The following is a 19,316-nucleotide window of genomic DNA, read 5'->3' as shown; positions in this document are numbered from 1 at the left end:
CCCCGCCAAAAGTTTCGCGTCAAGATACCTCGGGAGCTCCAACACTGCGACACGAAAAGTCAAGACACGCGCACGCTCACCGACCCTCGTCATGGCCCCGATGTCTACACAAACAGACCGCACAGTCTCCGCGACCGCCGATCCAAACACCTCAACATCTCCAAACGCGCCCGTCCCCAACAACGCAGACACGAGCATACCCTCCGCACCTCCCACCCCAACCACCAAAAAGCGCAAACGCAACGCCAACCCCACCGAAAAGCCCACCCACATCCTCCACCAAACCACGTTCCGAAAAACCAGCTGGAGCTACTTCCACCTCATCCTCCTCACACCAGGAACCGCTTCTTTACCTCCCTCCACCACCACCACCACCCCTCACCCCACAACCCCCAATACTCATCCCACACCCTCCCCCTCCCTCTCCCCCCTCCTAACCTCCACCCTCCTCACCGCCCCCCTGCGCGCCTACCTCGGTACCACGGGCACCGCGATCCCCATCGACACACTCAAGATACATGGACGGGAAGTGTGGGTGCGGATTCCGCGGCAGGATGCGCGTGGGTTCCGGGCGAGTTTGAGTGGGTGGGTGGGGAGTTGTGAGGGGGATGAGGTGCCTGGGGTTGAACAAGGGGTGGGACAGGGGAATAATGGGAAGGGGCAAGGGCAAGGACAGGGGAGGGTGGGTGTGGCGTGGAGGGTTGTGGGGGAGGGGGGCGTGTTGGGGTGTTTGGGTGAGGATGGAGGGGATTTGTTTGGGTGAAGGGTATGTGAGGATGATGGTATATACGAGTTGGATGGGCATGGTGGTGCGCGGCGATGGCTATGTGAGAAGATGTACGCATAGCCAGGGGGGAAGAGGGCGAACAGCGCGGTTGACAAGGAAAAGAGACCTGTCGGATTGTCAATCCTCGATACGACACCGAGACGCGCAGTCACCAGCCCTCGTACCAGCCAAGCGAGGGAAAACGACGTAGGAAGACGAAGGCCACGATCGATTATCGAGATTACGACCAGACCTACCCATCAAGATAAGACCTCGATGCCAAAGAGCCACGGGACACGGCTATGCCAGATCACCAAGACAACACAAGGCAGAACTGTGGAAGAGAACAAAGATTATTCAATCTACACAGTTCAGAAAGGTATCTCTAGCAAGGCCAAGACACGATGTTTAAAACACTGAACATCGTCCGTTCCTCTCTCATCGCCATACCGCTATACCGCAATCTACATAAGACCCGTGTATCCTTTATCCAAGTACCGCGCAACGATTCGGCCGATCGAGTGCGATAGCTTTACTGCCAACCCGGCTGGGGAGTGTGGTGGCTCGGCGGGCCTCCGTACCCAGCCTGATGGCCACCAGGTGGAGGAGGATACTGTTGGCCGCCTCCGTATTGGTTGGCGTGCGTGGGAGCACCGCCGTACTGGTTGTGCTGGTGGTTATCGTAGTTTGCGGCGCCGCCGTAGGGACCGGTTGGCGCGCCGTATGCCGGACCTCCGTAGCCAGCTAGATGAATGTTAGTTCTCACGTGTCTTTGCCCACGTGGGTATCTTGTTCATACCTTGTTGTCCGTAGCCGCCTGGTGGGCCACCCGCTGGTGGTCCTTGACCGTAGCCTGGTGCTGGCCCACCGTATCCTGATTGTCCACCGAATCCAGCTTGCGAGCCGTAGCTTTGGTGCTGGCCGTGCTGGCCGTGCTGCTGCTGCTGGGGCGGAGAGTGTTGTCCGCCGTAGCCTCCGTGGGCTTGACCCTGACCGTATTGTTGTCCAGGACCAGGAGATGAATAACCGTGGCTTGGAGCGCCGCCGCCGTATTGGCCGCCTTGAGCGTTGGGGTTGTAGGAAGTTGGCGGCGCGGTGCCGGTGTAGGTGCCGCCTGACGAGGCACCGGAGTAGCCGTAGTCGCCGTTGTTGGGCTTGTTGTGCTAGATGTTGTCAGCGCGTTTCTCTGAGTCGAGGCTTATGTCCATACCGATGATCCTCCACCAAGCACGCTTCCAAGCATGCCTCCAAGACCACCACCGCCGCTCGATGCGTGGCCAGCGCTGCCGCCATGTTGACCTCCAGAACTTCCATGCTGCTTCCCACCACCTAGCAGGCCACTAGCAAGCTGTCCAACAAGCTGTCCCGCACCACCACCACCAGAGTGACCCCCAGAAGAACCACCATGTTGTTTTCCACCTCCAAGGAACGATCCAGCGAGTTGACCGACGAGGTTTCCCGAGCCACCGCCGCCATGTCCACTATTACTCTGCTTGTTGCCCATGAGCGCGTTCATCGCAAAGCCCTATCTCCATTGTCAGCCAGCGCCCGATTGATGCCCAAGTAGCATATCGCGTACACCCAATCCACCTGCCCTGTCGCCAGTCGGGCCGTCGCCCATGCCTCTTTGTCCGTCGCCTGCATCGGGGCCTGAGGTGCCGGGGACGTTGTATGGGTTCGTCTGTTGCGCGGGTGTGCTGTGGGACGAGGAGCCGCCGACGGGCGCTTCGCTCGTGGGCAGTTCCCATTGCGAGACGCCGGTGCTGATCTGGACATCTATCGCCGTGGTGTCAGTATGTTTTGCTTCGTTCGCGGGTCGAGGCGTGGTTGGAGAGATAAATCGCGCGATGATGCGGCCAAGGCTACATACAGTAATACTTTCGGGATCTGTGGTCTATGTCAGTTTCGTGTCGCGGGGCATGCGGTGCGGAGGCGGGGCAGCCAGCGTGTCTTCTGTTATGCTTGGGAGGGAGACGTACGAGTTATCCCACTGCGCTATCCAGCCAGCGGGCAGCTTGGGGAGCGTAGGGTCGGTAGGGCCCGAGTCTGGCGAGACAGGCGGGATGGGAGGTGTGGGTACCGCCATGTCGTTGGTGTGGAGAGCAGGGGATGGCGGGGTACGAAGGGGGGATGCGATAGGAAGGGAGGAGGAAGAATATAAGAGAGATTCAGTATAGGAAGAGAGGCGGCCGGAAATATCAACACATCGCAGCCAGCGGTTATATGACAGGAGTGCGAGCAGCAATGGGCGGGTAGTCCTTGTTAGCGGTCATGGTGGGGATTGGCCAGGATGCTGGGACGCTCTGCGAGGCTGTGCACTTGCGCAGTCACTCGAGTGACGCATGTCTCGCGCGCAATTGTGTTTCTTCAGCTGCCTTGCATCGCTGCTGTCACAAACAAGCTAATCACATTCACACGGCAAACCCGATGATCGCTTGGCATGGCTGGCTTCTACATGTGGCTGAGACAGCTGCCAAACGGTTCCCAGAGCCCGACCTTTGCGCCCGATGCAACCCAATACTAACACACGGATATCTGAATAACCAACCACATAAACGCCTCCCCAATGCATAGTTCCTGTCTTGATCCGAGCATGAATCCCAAAGCCCGACGCCTGTCATATCTGTACAAGACGTCATACCCGCACCTGAAACCCAAACACCCAAGATTACTCCTTAATGAAAGTGGATCACCACGCATACCCGCCTCCATCGTCATTTTCGTTATCGTTGCCGTTCCACTCCTCATCCCCACTGGGCTCTGCGTCAAGGAAGTCGGCTTCGTTGAAGATTTCCTCGCGTGGTCGGAAGTTGTCGATGCGGAAAATGACGGTATGGCATCGACCTTGCACAAAAGGCTCTTCTTCATCTGAAGTCGCCTCCTCTTCCGAAGCAGCATCTTCGTTGGACTCCTCATCGTAGCTTAGAGCTGCTTTTGAGCGAGAACGAAGACGCTTCGAACCCCAGCCTTCATCCTGCTTCTGCACGCGTGACGGTACCAGAGGAACGTCACTTTCGCTACCATCGGCGTCGTCTGCCATGACCGGATCAGCCTTCTCTGCCATTTCTTCAGAGACGCCTTCAATGAAAGAGTCCACCTTGTCCCCGTCGTCGCCGCGAGCCTTCCATTCTCTAAAGGCTCTGAGAGACGCAAGACTGGGATCAGGTGTTTCCCACTTCCTGGCAAAGACCTTTCTGAACTTGGCAGTCCACTTCTGTCTGAACTCGGCTCTCTGCCGCCAGTCGGTGTCCACCATTGCGATGATAGTGATCTCTTGAAGCCGGGGAAGTTCTTCAGCAGAGTTGATGAGCGAGCTGAAGAAGTTGTCAGCAGACTTCGAATTCCAGTTCCGCAAGTACTGGCAGTCAAGGGTACGGAGTGATGTTGGCCAGGTGGGCATTTCGTTCTCGCCAAGAAGGGTCTCGTAGAGAGGCTCGTTATCCGAGGACATGACAAGGGAGCTGTAGTAGGTAGCATCCATTCTGAGGACCTCGAGCTTAGGGCAAGAACGCTTCAAGTCGACTAGAAATGACATGTCGAGAGCCTGATTGTGATTGAGGGTCAGCTCCTCGAGGTGAGAGCCATGTGTTGCCAGAAAAGCCTGGAATGCATCGGAGAGTAGCTCGCCGCAGTTGATGATGCTGAGGCTGGTGAGATCAGTGGGCAGTAATGGGAGGAGGCGCCCGCTGACAACACCGCAAGTCTCGAAGGATAGGCTTCGCAGACTGGGGAGCACAGCCAACGCAGATGCCAGCAGTTCTTCCACTGTCGGTCGACCGTCGTCCTCTTCTGGGTCCTCGCGAACAACTTCGGGGTGGAATTTGACGAAGGACACATCGCGGAGACTCTGAAATGCGGTTCCTTCGTGGATGGTCTTGATCCATAGAGGTCCTTGACTACAGAACGTGCTGTTCCATCGCCAACTTCTCAAGCGGAGGCTAGTCTGGCGAAGTGCATCAAAGAGCTCGGCAGGATATACCCAGCGCCGAAGTCGCCTAAGCCGCGGGCGAAAGGGTGGCCGATCCATGGGATCAAAGATGTCAATCTCCCGCAGTGTCGTCAGTGACCGAACCAGGGCTGCAAGATCGGCAACGCTGTTTGCGTGATCCGTCAAAGCAGTCATCTGTGTAGCATCCAGCTCCAATCTTTTGACCATGACCCGATAGTCATCGTGAGCCCCTGGTGGAGGAGTGATCAGATGGTGAACGAGGTCTTTGCGCGTCTGTCTGATGGCGAATATGGGTGGGTTACGATACAGAGCCGTCAGAGCCGGCTTCGTAAAGGTTGAGCACATCCTGGCCATCTGTACTAGCCACGGTATCGCTGCGGTAGGCTTCATGTTCTCGTCGTGGAGCGGATGGGAGGCGTACACGAAGATCTGGAGGAGTACGTGATATGGCAGGGAAGCCCAGGCCTGAACATGAGAATTAGCATTGATCGATCCATCGGGTACAGAAGACATACCGGCTTGTGTCCATCAGAGGGGATAGTCGTCTTGCGCTCGACTTGAGCCTCGTTATTTGGCTTCAGCGGTGCGCCTATGACAACTTTCCGCCGCGATCTACTCCTTTTGGCGCCTCCTGTCTTCTCTGGTCGGGGTGATGGCGCTGCAACTGGACGCGACCTTGTCCTCACTGTCATGACGCGCTCTTCCTCCAGCTCGAAGTCGGCATCGGGGTCCTCTTCGTCTTCCTCGTCTGAGCTGACATCTTTGTATGATATCCGTGGGGCACCTCGAATCCGTGAGCTGCGTGAGCCGCGTTGCTGTCTGATAGGGGCAGGTTCTGGCGGAGAGTGATCGCTTTCGCTGGCGGCTTCATCGTCGGCTGGTGGGCGGCGAGTTGATCGTCGAGTAGGGACAGTGCGCTTTCTGGTCGTTTGCTCATAGCCGGAGCCTTCGGAGAGATCTTCGTCGCTGCTCGGCTCTTTATACGAGACTGCGCCGCGTTTGCGCTTCAGTGTGACGGCCATGTCGTACAAGGGAGGGTCCAGTGACTATGGGATAAGCTCGCAGACTGATTGGCCGTGAGTCCTGCCTATAAGGGGCTCCTAAGCCCTCTGACGCAGTCGCGGAGGTGCATGGGGCAGGTCAAAGTGTGAGTCAGAAGTGTGAGGACTGAGAGTGAGTGTTGCGATAGTGAAATGTCGATGCATGCGGCCTTCGGAGGTAAGAGGCCATCAATGAGATCATCCGGGATCCGCCAGCCGATGCGGCTTAGCCCTGTCGCCCGTGCACGTGACACATGCCACAACACACCTTTGCCTGCACACACCCGTCAGGAGTGTGGGGTGTCCGTCGTGTTCGCATTGCTGCACAGTAAGCCTCGCAGAAAGTTGCGATTCAGCATCTCGCCGGCTGAGCGCTTTCTGCTTGTGCGCTATCGCGTCGTCCCTGGTAGCCGTCGCGCGCCACAAACCTCTGCGAAACAACAAACACGAACCCATCAACACAAGACATTCAACTCTTTGTCGGCCAATTCCAAAGCAACAGGAGCAATTTGCGTAATTGTTGCGCGTCTGGTTATATCGTGGGACACACGCACGCAGGCCAGGGGCGTCAGACCGCTAGAAACAACAACAACCCTGCTTTCTCGCGATCTTCACTTCCGCGCCCAATCTTCATCCGCAACGCCGCTCTGATCAGCCGCGCAGGACCGCAGCAAACCCCATCTTCTCTCACCTGACCTCACCAATGTGCGCTCTCACCACACATTCTCGGTTGCTGTAGGATGCAACTGAGCAACCACTCAATTCTGTAAGAACCATAGTTTCTCAACAAATGAGACATCCTCTAACATGCATGTGCACTGGCAGAGCATGCTAGAACGGCGAGACAGGTTTTTCGGCAACATCATCTTCTACGACTACCTGTACAAGACGAAGAGATTACCGTTCCTGGAGCGAAATCGAAAACAAGTGCAGCAGGGCCACTCGCATAGCCAAAGCGAGGATCAGTACTCACAGACAGGACCCCGCTTTCGCTCCCAGTGGCAACCTCCATCCTGGGATCTACTAGACGATATGATCTCAGCAGAAAAATCTGGGGGATCCTTCGTTCTTGAGGTGCACAGTATCCGGCCGCTGAACGCCCCAGAAGCTTCTCAAAATGGTCGATCGAATGATCCAGCGCGGAAAGTGCGGAATATCTTACGATTAACGACCTCCATCAAAACGTCAATCGTTTCATCGTCGACCATGCCCACCTGCAAGAATCCTCCAGACCAAGAAGCAACACTGCGAGGATTCGATAGATCGGAAAAGGAAGCTTCAATCGAAGTGGAGCCCATTGTCATTGATCGCGAAAGTTGGTACACCGATCCCACCAAAATCGATGATACGGATATTCACATGATCATGCTGAGTATCAATTTCGAAACTCACGACAACGTGAAGGACCTATACGATTTCATGGGCGTCAAAATCTCGGATGCATCAGCTCGTCTGTCCACGTCGTATGGGAACATCTTCGATGTGCCACAGGGAAGGATAACCCTACCACTGAAAGCGTCTGGGAAACAGCTCGGTATCGGGCTAGAAGTCAGTATGCATTGGATCCCGCTCAAAAGAGACTCGGTCTTGACAAGCTACAACCGTCACCTGAAAAGCTCCATGCAGCCTCCCAGCTCATATCCAACACCACCTCTGGACATGGAACCACGCTACAAACTCACATTTGTGTACGGGAATGATACCCTTGAACGATCAGAGCTCATGTGTCCGCATTGCTCGAAGAGAAAAACCACTGACATTGACGATCTCAAGATGCATCTAATAAGTTGGCACGACTATTTCGATTACCAGGTCTTCCTTGAGCAGGTCGACGAGCACGGGGTGGAGCACTGGCGATTCGAGAGTGAAGTGGCGAATTACAGAACAGAACAGCGTCAACGTGCAAGCGACAACGCGGACGAACCCTACGATGTGCGCGTACTTGCACCACCCAAACCCTTCGACAGACGAAGATTCTTGGCAGGCGACAACGAGTTTGAAAGAGCTGCGAGACTTGGGAAAGCTACCAGAAACGCGAGATCGAAACTTGCGCCAAGTGGTCAGCAAATCGCGCCTGCACCCAGGATACGCAAACCTCCAGACCAAGTGCAGTCCAGGCCAGAAAGAGAGAAGAAGAAATATATTGTACCGACCCCGCCGAAAGGTATCACTTTCTTCCGATCGCTCAGCAGAAGACCTCTTCAGCCTGGCGAAGAGATCAGTGAGAGCGATGACGAGCTGGATGAAGAATGGCTGTATCGCTGGAAGCACGCAGAGATCGACAAAGCAAGCCTACCAGTATCGACCAGGCGGTTTATAAAACTCTTTGATGACTTTATGCACGAAGAGAGCCTGCAATCAGACATACATGTTGGAGACGCCATCGTTCGGTTTGCACGAGAATGTGGTGTACGGATATGGCGGGACGGTGTCATCGGCGAATTCACACAAAAGCTCGATGAATTGTTAGAGGAAGATATTATCTCCAAGGACGTACACAGCAAAGCCTTGGAGATAGTCAACGAACAGGAGACAAACATTCATGGAGCCAACGAGTTGTCTCAGCGTTTGGAACAACTCGATGTTCAAAACCAGGAGACCTCTGTTGGCTCCACTGGACTAAGGGCGCATACGAGGTCTGCGCCGAAAAGAGACAGGAAAGGGAAGGGAAAGGCAAAAGCCCCAGCTCTTGACGACTCCTTTGATGACGTTCTTGCCGACGTTTTAGGCGATATTGACACGTACTCACGAGCACTAAATGGCTATATGACTCCTACCACTCCAGATCCTGATGGCGATGTGGACATGAGCGAAGCACCGCCACACGTACCCGAACAACCACTGGATACACCTCAAGATGAGGATGACGACCCACCGTATGGGTTATGTTACTGTGGCCAAGATGCATCGGCGACACCAGGATCGGGTATCATCACCTGTAATGACACCGTAAGCATTTTAACCCCCATGATAGCATTATCAACTAATATCTCGACAGGACTGCATTCGACAAATCTTCCATTGGGCATGCGCCCAACAGGTCACCCACTTAATGAATCCAATCCACAAACCACGCGACTGGACTTGCTCCGACTGCCAATTCGATCGCGATATGGCGATTTAGCTCCTCACCGTCGAAGAATCCGTGGCGCCGTAGCAAGGCATCCATCTTCTTGACTCTTATCTCGAGCATATATGGCGTTCTGGGTGGGGTGGTGAGCAATGAGCTTAGCATTGATATACGTTTTCTGCCTTGGCAGAGTATCATCCGTTTTTCCTTATCCTTTCTTGATACCACAGCATTTTTGGGTGGGCTTTTACTTCGGCGTTTGATGTTGTGTGAGGTCGCTGCTTTGGCGACATGTAATGCGTATTGAAAGCAAGGCGTTTGTGCCGTTCACTGAAGGAGATATATCCTAGCAATACCATCATTCAAAAGTTCTACTCCTTGTGATACGCATCGGAGTTGTGCGCCGTCTGTACCTGCATACTGTACTCATCTCGTCTCTGCGACCAGATTATTGAATCTATGCACGTCATCACCCACACGTAGTAATCTCATCATCGAAATGTCAAAGAGGCGCGCACGCGACAACCGATGCCATGCCAACCCCTCACATATGCATCTATACAACCGGCACCTATATTAACCCCAATTCCCCCCATCCCTTGCTCGCCTAATATCTCCCGTCTTGGGCATATACCACACTACCACCTTGACGATATTACCCTCTACAAGAATATGCCACCGTCTAGTCCAGATCACCAATACCCACACCTTCGCCCAACTCCATCCATATCCATTGTCGTCGATATACGCAGCACACCCACTTACCTCCCCAATCCGACCCAACTCACCCCAATCGAGCAGAAGTATAGATTATTCCAATGCAGGAACGCGCAGGACCGACATCATCGCTCACGCACGCGAGACGCAGGTACAAAGTGCATTTCATATAAACCAAATCTGCAGTCTGCAGGTTGCGCATTCGACATTTGCATTTGCATGTACATTTCGGATGCTGCAACCGAAGCGTCTATTGCAGGGCTAAGCGGAAGAGAGCGCGAAGACGGCGATCTGAATGGAAATCGAGAGAGGTGTGTGGTATAGACGACTCCTGGCTATATGACGATCTGGGTAATATACAGGCGCGTCTATGAATATGGATGGGGACGGATCGGCCAGGTACGGATGGATTAGGGATGGGGGAATGTGTTTCAGATGTAAGCGAGGGATTGACGACGGATGCGGGCGCTTCGATGGAGATGGAAGGTAGATGGGAAGTGGATTGTAGAGGATAATAGCGCGCTTATTATTTGTTTCGACAATGATGTGTTTCTACGAACATACTAAACTTTACATGTCGCGATAATCGCGCCTTCCCCATCCCGCGCGCTTCAAACAACAACTCTCCATCTACCTACCAACCGACCACTCACGACCCCCCGCATCTCCCTTTGAAGAATCGAAAACGTCAAGAACGCCTGGCCCAAGCGTAAACCGCCCTATCCCTACCTTGCCTTGCCCCGTCCCTTCCTTCCTTCCTTCCTTCGCCTGTTCCTTCCACCCTCCTACAGTACCTTCCCTTTCCAGAGCTTCCAAGGCACCACCTTGCATACATATACAAGCCACCCGCTCGCACTCTCGCTCTCGCTCCGGAAAAAGTTCGCCCCAGAGAATAACGTGTATTGGCAATATCGCTGTCAGATGTGATTTAAAACACTGGCGTCATTGAGTGCGGCAGGGCCAGCGCGAAAATGAATGAGAACACGTGGTTGCTGGGACGGTTGTCACAAAACGTTTGTTTATATTTACAACGTTGAGATCTAGCACGGTAGGGTTAGTTAGACAGTCAGCCTCGTTCTGTGCCGTTAGTGTTTATCGACACGGCAAGACAAACCGCGCCGTCGTGAATTTAGACAAGAAACTCTCCCAGAGGCCAGGAAATCGGTAAACTGTGTTCTTTTGACGTGTCGCATTCGCGTTGTGTAGCCCGTTGGACTAAGGGGATGATTAATTCCTTAGACCGAGGCTGGTAGTAGTAGTGGAAAAGATGAGAAACGGCACTGGCATGCTTGCTAGGCGCGATGTGGGGTAAAGGTTCGGTGCGTAAGATCTGATACGTTGCGGCCGAGATACTGGAGTTAAGGTTCCGTCATCCTCCATCGCATCCCCTGGTCCGCGCTTGTGTACAGGGAGTGTAGTGGTTGTTGTGTCAACGAACAAACCATTGCAAATCGCAAGAGTGACATTCCAGAAATTTGACGGGCGTTTTTAGCCGCAATGTTTACCACAGGCTAAGTTGGTTGGACAGGCAATGGCTGTCTGCGTCTGCTGCTGCTGCTGTTCTGCAGTTTCGGTGTTGGGACTTGGTCGATGCGTGCATGCGTTGGCGTCATGTCGACTCCCCTTTCGTGCTGCAGCAGTAGTCTGCAGAGACAAGTGCGTAGCCGCAAACGCAACGCTGCAACTCGAGTCATTTCCTCACAAGTCTCTCAACCAATACTCGTAGCTGGTTTTCTGCCGAAACACTTCCGGTGAAGATGGAGTAGAACGTTTGAGACTGTGGATGGCGATTGATTGTTAGGTGTGGAGGTTGTTTGGGAGGGCGCTTACATGCAGATTGCCGAATAGTTTTGCGCGCGGAGTAGCAATGGTACCCCTGCGTCGCGACCTTGTGTATGAGGTACGAGAACGGGCGATAGTAGTACCGGAACTCGTAGGGTATTCATAGGTGAAACAAGACCCGTTGCTCGTGTCGCGCGCCGCGGCTGGCGTCGCCTTACGCTGCCCAGTTCGGGATCCCAACCACTTCCTATGATGCCTTCCTGGTCAGCCTGCAGGAACTCGAATGTCGTGAAATGCTAGTACTCGCTAGATGAATGGACACCAGGATACGTACATTGACACGCAGGAGCGGTGTGCGACATGGTACGAGGGATGCTCGCTCAAAGCGATGGGAAGAATGCGGACTGATTGGCCGTGGCCAAGTCTACTATTGATGCTGTTGCTAATAGGTGCTTTTTGTACAGAGGCCGTAATGCGGAACTGATCGGAAATCCATCTATCGTACACGTTGCGGAAAAAAACAAGATGGCTGGCATAGGCGCCTTACTGCCGAAAGAGATACGGAAATACGAAACTCTTTAGTCGTGAAGATAGCGATACTAAGACATTAGGTAAAGGTTCGTCATATCTCAACTTTCGTAGTGTCGACATGCAGTCAATGAAGAAAGGAATGAATAAAGTGTGGCAAAGAAATCGAGCTTGACAAGAAATGATGGTGTGTCTGGGACAAATGCCCCAGAGCTGCAATAACAACATGATCATGATCAATGATGCGCGCGCTTGACGAGTGATCATCAATGGTGGTAGCAAGCGTAAACGGCAGAGCGTACCTCCATGTGTCATGGCCATAGGTCATCGTGAGTGCGTAAGTAAAGTCGTTGACGGAACGCTTTCAAAACAGGATTACCGCCGTATGTTGCTTTTGGACGAAAGAAACGCTGTCATATGCCGACCGTGTCTTTAAACGAGTGAGGTGTCGTGGTTCGTGGTTGAGTCTCTTCGACCCCTTCCATGCGCACATCTCTGTCCCTGGATTCTGATGAAGTTGGCAAGGGCGCAGAGATGGGCGTATATGTTGAGTATGCTTGGCTGCGATTCGGGTCGCCAGACCCGTATGCGAGGGGGGATTCCATTTCGCTGGTTGCGCGATGCTTCTCTAATTCCAACGGTGTTGGCCTTGTTCGTCTTCTCTTTCCTGATGAGGACTCTGACCCGTGTTCTACCCCGATTTGTTGCTGTGGTGTCATCGCGGGAGCTAATTGTGAAGGCGCTGATGGCGGAGGTGTTCGATCGTGCGGCCGAGGATCCGGTCCGAGTGGTGACGGTTCAGGTGGTGCCGTGATGGATTGTCTCCCCCTCCTAGGTGGTGGGTACACCTCACCCCTCGCAGCAGCCTCTTGCGCTCTTTGTTGCGCCTCCGCTTTTGTAGGTCTTCCGCGTTTCTTTTTGTTCGCTGGTTCGCCAGACTGATTTATAGTAGATGTGTAGGCAGGGCCGGCAGGCATAAAATCTCCAGGGTAGGAATGAGGGGGTCGAGGTTGTAGTAGGCGGCCAATGGGCGTGGAGGCTTCTTGCTGATGGGGGCGTTTTCTCGAGAGGTCGGGCGCAGGATATACCATTGGGGCAGGTAGCTGAGGGCGTCGGTAATCTTGTCCAGGCGCGACGAAATTGGTTGCGAGACTGTCAAATGCCATCTGGCTAGAGCGAACCGATCGGCCTGCGTCGCGTTAGTACATTCTTCTTGTATGGAGAGTACGTGTAATTTTATAAGAATAAACGTATTTACGAAAGCGCAGAGGACCAAACATACCAGGAGGTAAAGCCATGTCGTTCCATCGTGGCTGGATGTTGGCGTCGCGTATAAATTGATAGAGAACGTGAGAAGGTATGGGGGCCGCTTTTAGTACTTCAGCAAGTAAATATACCTGATGTGGTTGTATTAGTGACTTATTTATCGCGAATAGATGTGTTACAATGGGTGAGAGGTACGTACCTTTTCATGCTCTGCCCATGGTGGCTCGCGCGAGCTCGAGGGCTCCATGTCGTGATCCTCGATACGCTCAAAATACGCGAGGGCAGAGACCAAGAAGTAGCTACGGCAAAAGCTTGCTGTATGCAACCAGACTAATCGAGCATCGATCACAAGGCCGTAAAGTAAGTGGACCGGCGCGAAGAGCGACGCGCCCTCGCGCGCGGTTGTATAGCTGCGTCTACCAACAGAACAAACGAGAGTGCTGAAACGAAAGAGTAACGAGCGGTAGAAGAAGAGCACTAAAATCAAAGAAACCTGCGGCGGGCTCTGGTTGTCGATTTCATGCCAGCAGGCAAGAAGTGTGTGTCAAAAGGGACCACATGAGGCTGGGTCAAAATAATTAGGAGAGACAGCTTCCCGTGAGAGATTACTGGGGAGAGCCACCCGGTATGTTATACATTAGCGGCTTCTCTTCAAAGACGAATGGGACGCGACTAGTCCCCACACCCAGGATGCAGCTTCCAAGACTTCACGCACGGTATCTGTCTAAATCAGTACTTGTCGCAAATCGATAACGAGGACTACGTATGTAACCTAGATCTGGCGGCGCTTTACCCCATCTCGAAAGCCTTTGTGGATGTTCGAAAACGATTGCGCAAACCGATGAGCCAATCGCCTAGAGGGCAGGGCCAAGCCGTGTCTCACCAGCCCTGGATGGTTTAGCCTGAGACCAACGGCCCTTCCCTTGCAAACCAGTCCCCTGCCTTCCTTTTTCTCCATGTACGCTGCCGCCTTTTGTCTCGGGGGTTTGACAGTACCGTGTTGCTCCAGATGACCGCAAGCGTGCTCGCAAGGAGGCTGAACTGTCGCGACGCGCAGCAGCGCTGGTGTCCTGCACGCAATCTGGCAAGAACGGTTCAGCGCGGATCGTCATGAGCGCGTCGCGCCAGATGGGGCAGCGGAAGACGGCCTCGTCATCCCTGTCAACGGTGCGATGTGTAGTCTGTTCCAGGACGGCTGCGTGAAAGATGTGTATCCAGAGGCACAAACTTCGCAGCGGCGTAGCTTGCCTCTTTCTTTCTTTCTTATAGCTGGCCAGCGGCCATAGGGCGCGCATGCATAGACACGTAGCACTCACCCGGTGGTCTTCCTCACCGTATGCTACGCGGAGCCAGTCGAGACAGTCGACGATCGGGAGCGGGCCGCGACTCGGCATAGCCCCCAATGGCATTCACGAGCGTCCGCTAGATGCAAGTGTCTGCTCTCATGGCGCAGATGTGCCGCTAATTCGCAGCGAGTGACACTCTGGGCCGTGTAGAGGCGGAGGTTAGCCGGTGTGGCCAGGTCAGCTGTCGTGCCGGCGTCATGGGTGCTGCTGTGTAGGAGTTGTAGCCGTTCGGTGAAAGTTTGCGCTAGTATACTTGTGGAGCCGCGCTGCTTCGTTCGCTTAAGTAAGCCACTTGGATGCCATCGCCAGCGACATCGCGATGCACCATTCGCGATCCTAGCTCACCCTGCTAGCAAGGTTAGTCTTTCGGAAAGATTGTCCGCGCAATTTGGACAACCCCAGCGCAAGCATGCATATCGATGCGGAAGTCGAGACTCTCCGACCCGCCAGCGACCTTGAGTCAGTAGCCAAGTAGAACTCCGACGTACCTTGACATCAGCATATACCTCTGCAGTCTGTACATGCAAGAATCGTATATCGCTGTTCAGCGCGGGTTCGCATCTTCCAAGGTTCAGTCACGTCGCGAACAAAGCCATTCTTTTTGAGAAATTGGGTTCGCGCTAGCTCTGTCCCAACCCTGGACCTCTAAAAAAGGAACGAAACATGCTGATTCCACGACCAGCCACACGATAAATTCCGATGACTGAACATCCGGCATGAACCATCAGGCATGAACCATCAAAGCTTGCGGTGACTGACCTGAGTCGTGGTAGACATACGTTGCTTTCAGGAGCTCCCGAGGTCTACTCAACACGTCGCATCACCCTGGATCTTTTCTCGGCCCGTGAACACCGTGTATCTCGGTGACTCGCGCATGTCACTCCGAAATCGAATGTATCCTGATACATCGGCCACTGCTTATTGCCCGTTAGCTGCGGCTGTGATACTACTTCAAATCAAGGGTGCTTACTTACGTCTATGTGTAGTCACATTTGCGTATATATTAGTTTCCTCATGTAGTAAAGATCCGTGCAACGCGTTGGGCTTTCCCAGTCCGTACATAGCAAGAACGCGTGACATGGATTCTTCGCACCAAATGAGTTTGTGTAAGTGAGCTCTCCCTTGGAACATCAAACGAAGTCATGATCCTTTGTCCTGTTTGCCTAGCTGATTCCGCCCTTCTGACAACACCTTAGTGATTCTACAAATCGCCAAGACTTCATATCACGCGAATTAGCTCTATAGTCCGATGTCCCAGCGTTTCCGTGGACCCAGGCAAAGCAGTCAATGGTCATGATCTCATCATCGTATTTTTCCAGTGGCATCGACTTGATAGAAACATGTGCGCGCGCAGATGGAAACATGGTCGGAGGGGCCCTGCATCACGGACTCTGGGAGGCCGAGGCTGGACCAATTGGCTAACGCTAGTTTTCGTCCGCATCTCCAAAGTATCAACCAGAATTCAGCGCATCGCGTCGCGCGAAGCACCACTCGAACACATCGTCCACTGACCGAATTCGCGTGCTCAGGCTTCCTACGCGACAACCGCGGACTAGAAAGAATTGCCTACCGTGCCGTCGTCGAGGCAAGAGCCCGGACCCACGAAACGCCTGGCTGCGCCGACGGCTCCATCCCGCGTACCTTCATGGCGACAGCGACAGCGTCAGGGAAATACATACCTCCATAAAGCCCCTATTGCTCGGCGCATCGAGCGCAGTCTGGGCGCATAGCAGATCCGGGTCGTGTGCCGCCTTGTGTCTAGGGGAGGCGAAATCTTTGCTCCCATCAGTGTCCAAGACGACCGACACCCTTCTCCAGCAGTCGCCCTACATTCAAGCGTGCTAGGAGCTGCATCTGGAGTGTTCGGTGTATGTTTGTCGCCTGGACTATGAGGTGAATAGGCTCGTGGCTCTTCGTGTGTGATATTGGACATCGGCCGTTAGCGTCCCTCTCATTGAGATTCTCGCGATCCTCCACCCTCTGCCTCAGCACCTTCCACCACCCCCACGCCTCTCAACGATATGTCGGACAGCGAGTCGGACCAAAACACAGCTCAGCTCGAGCCGGAGCTACGCGAGATGAAGCTGGAAGGCGCGACCTCGGGAGGAGCAGGTGAGGGCAAGAGCACCACGCAGGTGAAGGTGGAGGGAGATTCGCTCGACCGCGCGTCCACGCCTCTCGCCATACCTCCCAGGCTCAAGACGCGATCCAAGTCTCAGTCGCCCATGGCAAAACACGAGCTCAATACTCCATCGCCCGGCAGCGCTCATGAAGAGATCGTGGGGGGAGATATTACGCTGAAGATGGAACCCGGCAAAGCTCCCAAGCTCTCGCGCTCCGCCTCCCAAAAAGTCGTCACTCGCCCACCGCCGCTATACACCGACCTCCCCGACTCGACCGATGCCGCCAAAGAAACCTTCGTCGTCCTCCCAGAATGCACCTACGCGAACAAGACCATCGGCACGACCGACCCTGCGCTCGAATGCGACTGCCAGGAAGAATACGACTCCACAACCAAGACCAACCATGCTTGTGGCGAAGACTCCGACTGCATCAATCGCGCGACAAAGATGGAGTGCTTGGGCGACTGCAGCTGTGGGCGGAAATGCCAGAACCAGCGCTTTCAACGGAAACAATACGCAGACGTCACGGTTATAAAGACGGAGAAAAAGGGCTTCGGTCTTCGCGCCAACAAGAATATGGCTCCCGGTGATTTCGTCTTTGAGTACATCGGCGAGGTCATCGACGAGCGCACCTTCCGCCGCCGCATGGGCCAATACGACGAGGAGGGCATCAAGCACTTCTACTTCATGTCTCTGACCAAGGGCGAGTTTGTAGATGCGACGAAGAAGGGTAACCTTGGTCGCTTTTGCAACCACTCCTGCAACCCGAACTGTTTCGTTGACAAATGGGTTGTTGGGGACAAGCTGCGAATGGGCATATTCGTTGAGCGCAACGTCAAGGCAGGTGAAGAACTCGTCTTCAACTACAACGTCGACCGCTACGGCGCGGATCCGCAGCCCTGCTATTGTGGAGAGCCAAACTGCAGTGGTTTTATCGGCGGAAAGACACAATCCGACAACGCGACAAACCTGAATAATGATACGATTGCGGCGCTCGGAATCGATGATGGTGTTGGTTGGGGTACGGCAGTCGCCAAGAAGCCCCGCAAGAAGAAGGCCAGCGAGGATGATGAGGAATACATCAGCGACTTGCAACCACGCGAGCTTGAAGAGGACGCAGTCAACAAGGTTCTGACAGCTCTGCGCAGCTGCGAAGAGAAATGGATTGCTGTCAAACTTCTCAGCCGCATGCAAACCGACAACGAAAGAATCGGTCATCGCATTGTCCAATTCCACGGTTACGAGTTCTTGAAGACAACCTTGAACAAATGGAAGGAAGATCATAACGTTGTTCTGCAAATACTGGATATTCTACACAGGCTGCCGCGCATTACCCGCAACAAGATCCAAGACTCTGGAATCGAAGACGCGGTGAGCAAGGTGAAGGACTGCGGAGAGGAACGAGTAGAAGAGGCTGCGAAGAAGCTATTGACCGCATGGAGTAAGCTGGAGATTGGCTACCGGATACCGCGCTTGAAGAGAGATCCAAACGCTGGCACGCCAGCTCGTACCGAGAATCATTTCGAACGACGCGAGAGAGGCCGTGAGCGATCTAGGTCTAGGTCAAAGTCGCCATCTACGATTGCACCCAAAGGCCCGTCTGCAGCAAACATCCCGTCCGGTCCTCGCGGCGTGATAAATGCGCCTCGCGGTCCGGCCGGCTTCTTTGCTCCTGCGCGACCCGTCATGCGACCAAGACCGTTCAACGCCCTTCCCCAGGGTTGGTTCCAAGCAACAGCTGAGAATGGCTCGACATATTTCTACAACTCCAATGGCATCACACAATGGCAACGGCCGACGCAGCCTGCAGATGCCCCGCCTCCTCCGCCAAACAAAGCTAGAAGTGATACCCAGCTATTACAAGACATCATATCCAGCATTACCTCGAACGGCACACCTACCGGGCCCTCCGCATCTACCACTCCGCAGCCAGTAGCCAACGAGGATATGGAATCCAGTTCCGGTCGTGAAAAGTGGCGTACCTTGCCAAGAGAAAAACAAGAGAAGGTGTATGAAGCGACAGTGAGTAATCCCAGTATATCGTGAAGCATGTCTGACCGTCACAGCTTTCACCACATGTCATGACCGTGACAAGCCATTATCGCAAGAAGCTCGAAAAGACGGAGATCAAGAGACTCAGCAAAGAGGTGGCGCAGAAGCTTGTACGAGGCGACTACAAGTCCGGTCGCGTCAAGGACCCAACAGCCAAGATCAGTTCCAACCACGAGAACACCATAAAGAAATACGTCAAAGACTTCATGGACAAGGCCGTCAAGAAGAAGGAGGAGCGACAGAGACTAAAGGCCACACAAGGTGGTTCAAAGTCCGACCTCGCCAACGAGTCACCCAGCACTCCGCGAGCACCAAGCGGAGATGCCAACGACGCCTCTCCCACCGACTCCACATCCGACCTAAAGCGAAAGAGGAACGAAGAGACGCAATCCGGCTCACCAAAGCGAACACGAACAAGTTCTGAAAACCAGGAATCAGCGCCGCCGCCGCCGCCACCACCCCCCGCAACCGCCGACGTCGAAGAGACCCTCACGCCCATGGACGAAACCTCCACCCTATCCTTCCCCGACGCAACCGAGCGAAGCACTCTCGGAAACAAGCCATCCCTCCAACTAGACGGCTACGGCAGCCCCATGCAACTCGCGACACCTCCGACTAACGGTTCTGGTGATCAGCGGTCTCGACCCGTCAACGGAGGCCAACAACAGCGGTCATAG

General features: G+C 54.2%; 5 protein-coding genes across 5 annotated transcripts; 2 read left to right on the top strand and 3 right to left on the bottom strand.

Moving 5' to 3' along the window:
- Window positions 1-1,298: 1,298 nt before the first annotated feature.
- Window positions 1,299-2,852, bottom strand: J4E79_009692 (uncharacterized protein; the record flags this gene model as incomplete). Its single annotated transcript, XM_049358535.1, has 5 exons — window positions 1,299-1,510; window positions 1,566-1,929; window positions 1,977-2,291; window positions 2,346-2,628; window positions 2,746-2,852. The coding sequence occupies 5 exons, from the start codon at window positions 2,850-2,852 to the stop codon at window positions 1,299-1,301; spliced, it is 1,281 nt and encodes a 426-aa protein (XP_049207005.1).
- Window positions 2,853-3,455: 603 nt separating this feature from the next.
- On the bottom strand, window positions 3,456-5,737 carry J4E79_009691 (uncharacterized protein; the record flags this gene model as incomplete). The annotated part of the gene is made up of 2 exons (XM_049358534.1): window positions 3,456-5,144; window positions 5,231-5,737. 2 exons carry the CDS (start codon window positions 5,735-5,737, stop codon window positions 3,456-3,458), a joined length of 2,196 nt encoding a protein of 731 aa, XP_049207004.1.
- An 825-nt stretch (window positions 5,738-6,562) lies between these two features.
- J4E79_009690 (uncharacterized protein) lies at window positions 6,563-8,808 on the top strand (the record flags this gene model as incomplete). Its single annotated transcript, XM_049358533.1, has 2 exons — window positions 6,563-8,631; window positions 8,754-8,808. The coding sequence occupies 2 exons, from the start codon at window positions 6,563-6,565 to the stop codon at window positions 8,806-8,808; spliced, it is 2,124 nt and encodes a 707-aa protein (XP_049207003.1).
- Window positions 8,809-12,795: 3,987 nt separating this feature from the next.
- On the bottom strand, window positions 12,796-13,365 carry J4E79_009689 (uncharacterized protein; the record flags this gene model as incomplete). Its single annotated transcript, XM_049358532.1, has 2 exons — window positions 12,796-13,041; window positions 13,318-13,365. The coding sequence occupies 2 exons, from the start codon at window positions 13,363-13,365 to the stop codon at window positions 12,796-12,798; spliced, it is 294 nt and encodes a 97-aa protein (XP_049207002.1).
- Window positions 13,366-16,485: 3,120 nt separating this feature from the next.
- Window positions 16,486-19,316, top strand: J4E79_009688 (uncharacterized protein; the record flags this gene model as incomplete). Its single annotated transcript, XM_049358531.1, has 2 exons — window positions 16,486-18,609; window positions 18,654-19,316. The coding sequence occupies 2 exons, from the start codon at window positions 16,486-16,488 to the stop codon at window positions 19,314-19,316; spliced, it is 2,787 nt and encodes a 928-aa protein (XP_049207001.1).

This window comes from Alternaria viburni (genome assembly GCF_023758015.1).
Source record: "Alternaria viburni strain BMP 2772 chromosome Unknown scaffold_26, whole genome shotgun sequence".
NCBI classification, from domain to species: Eukaryota; Fungi; Ascomycota; class Dothideomycetes; order Pleosporales; family Pleosporaceae; genus Alternaria; species Alternaria viburni.
This window is presented reverse-complemented; position numbering and strand designations above follow the sequence as displayed.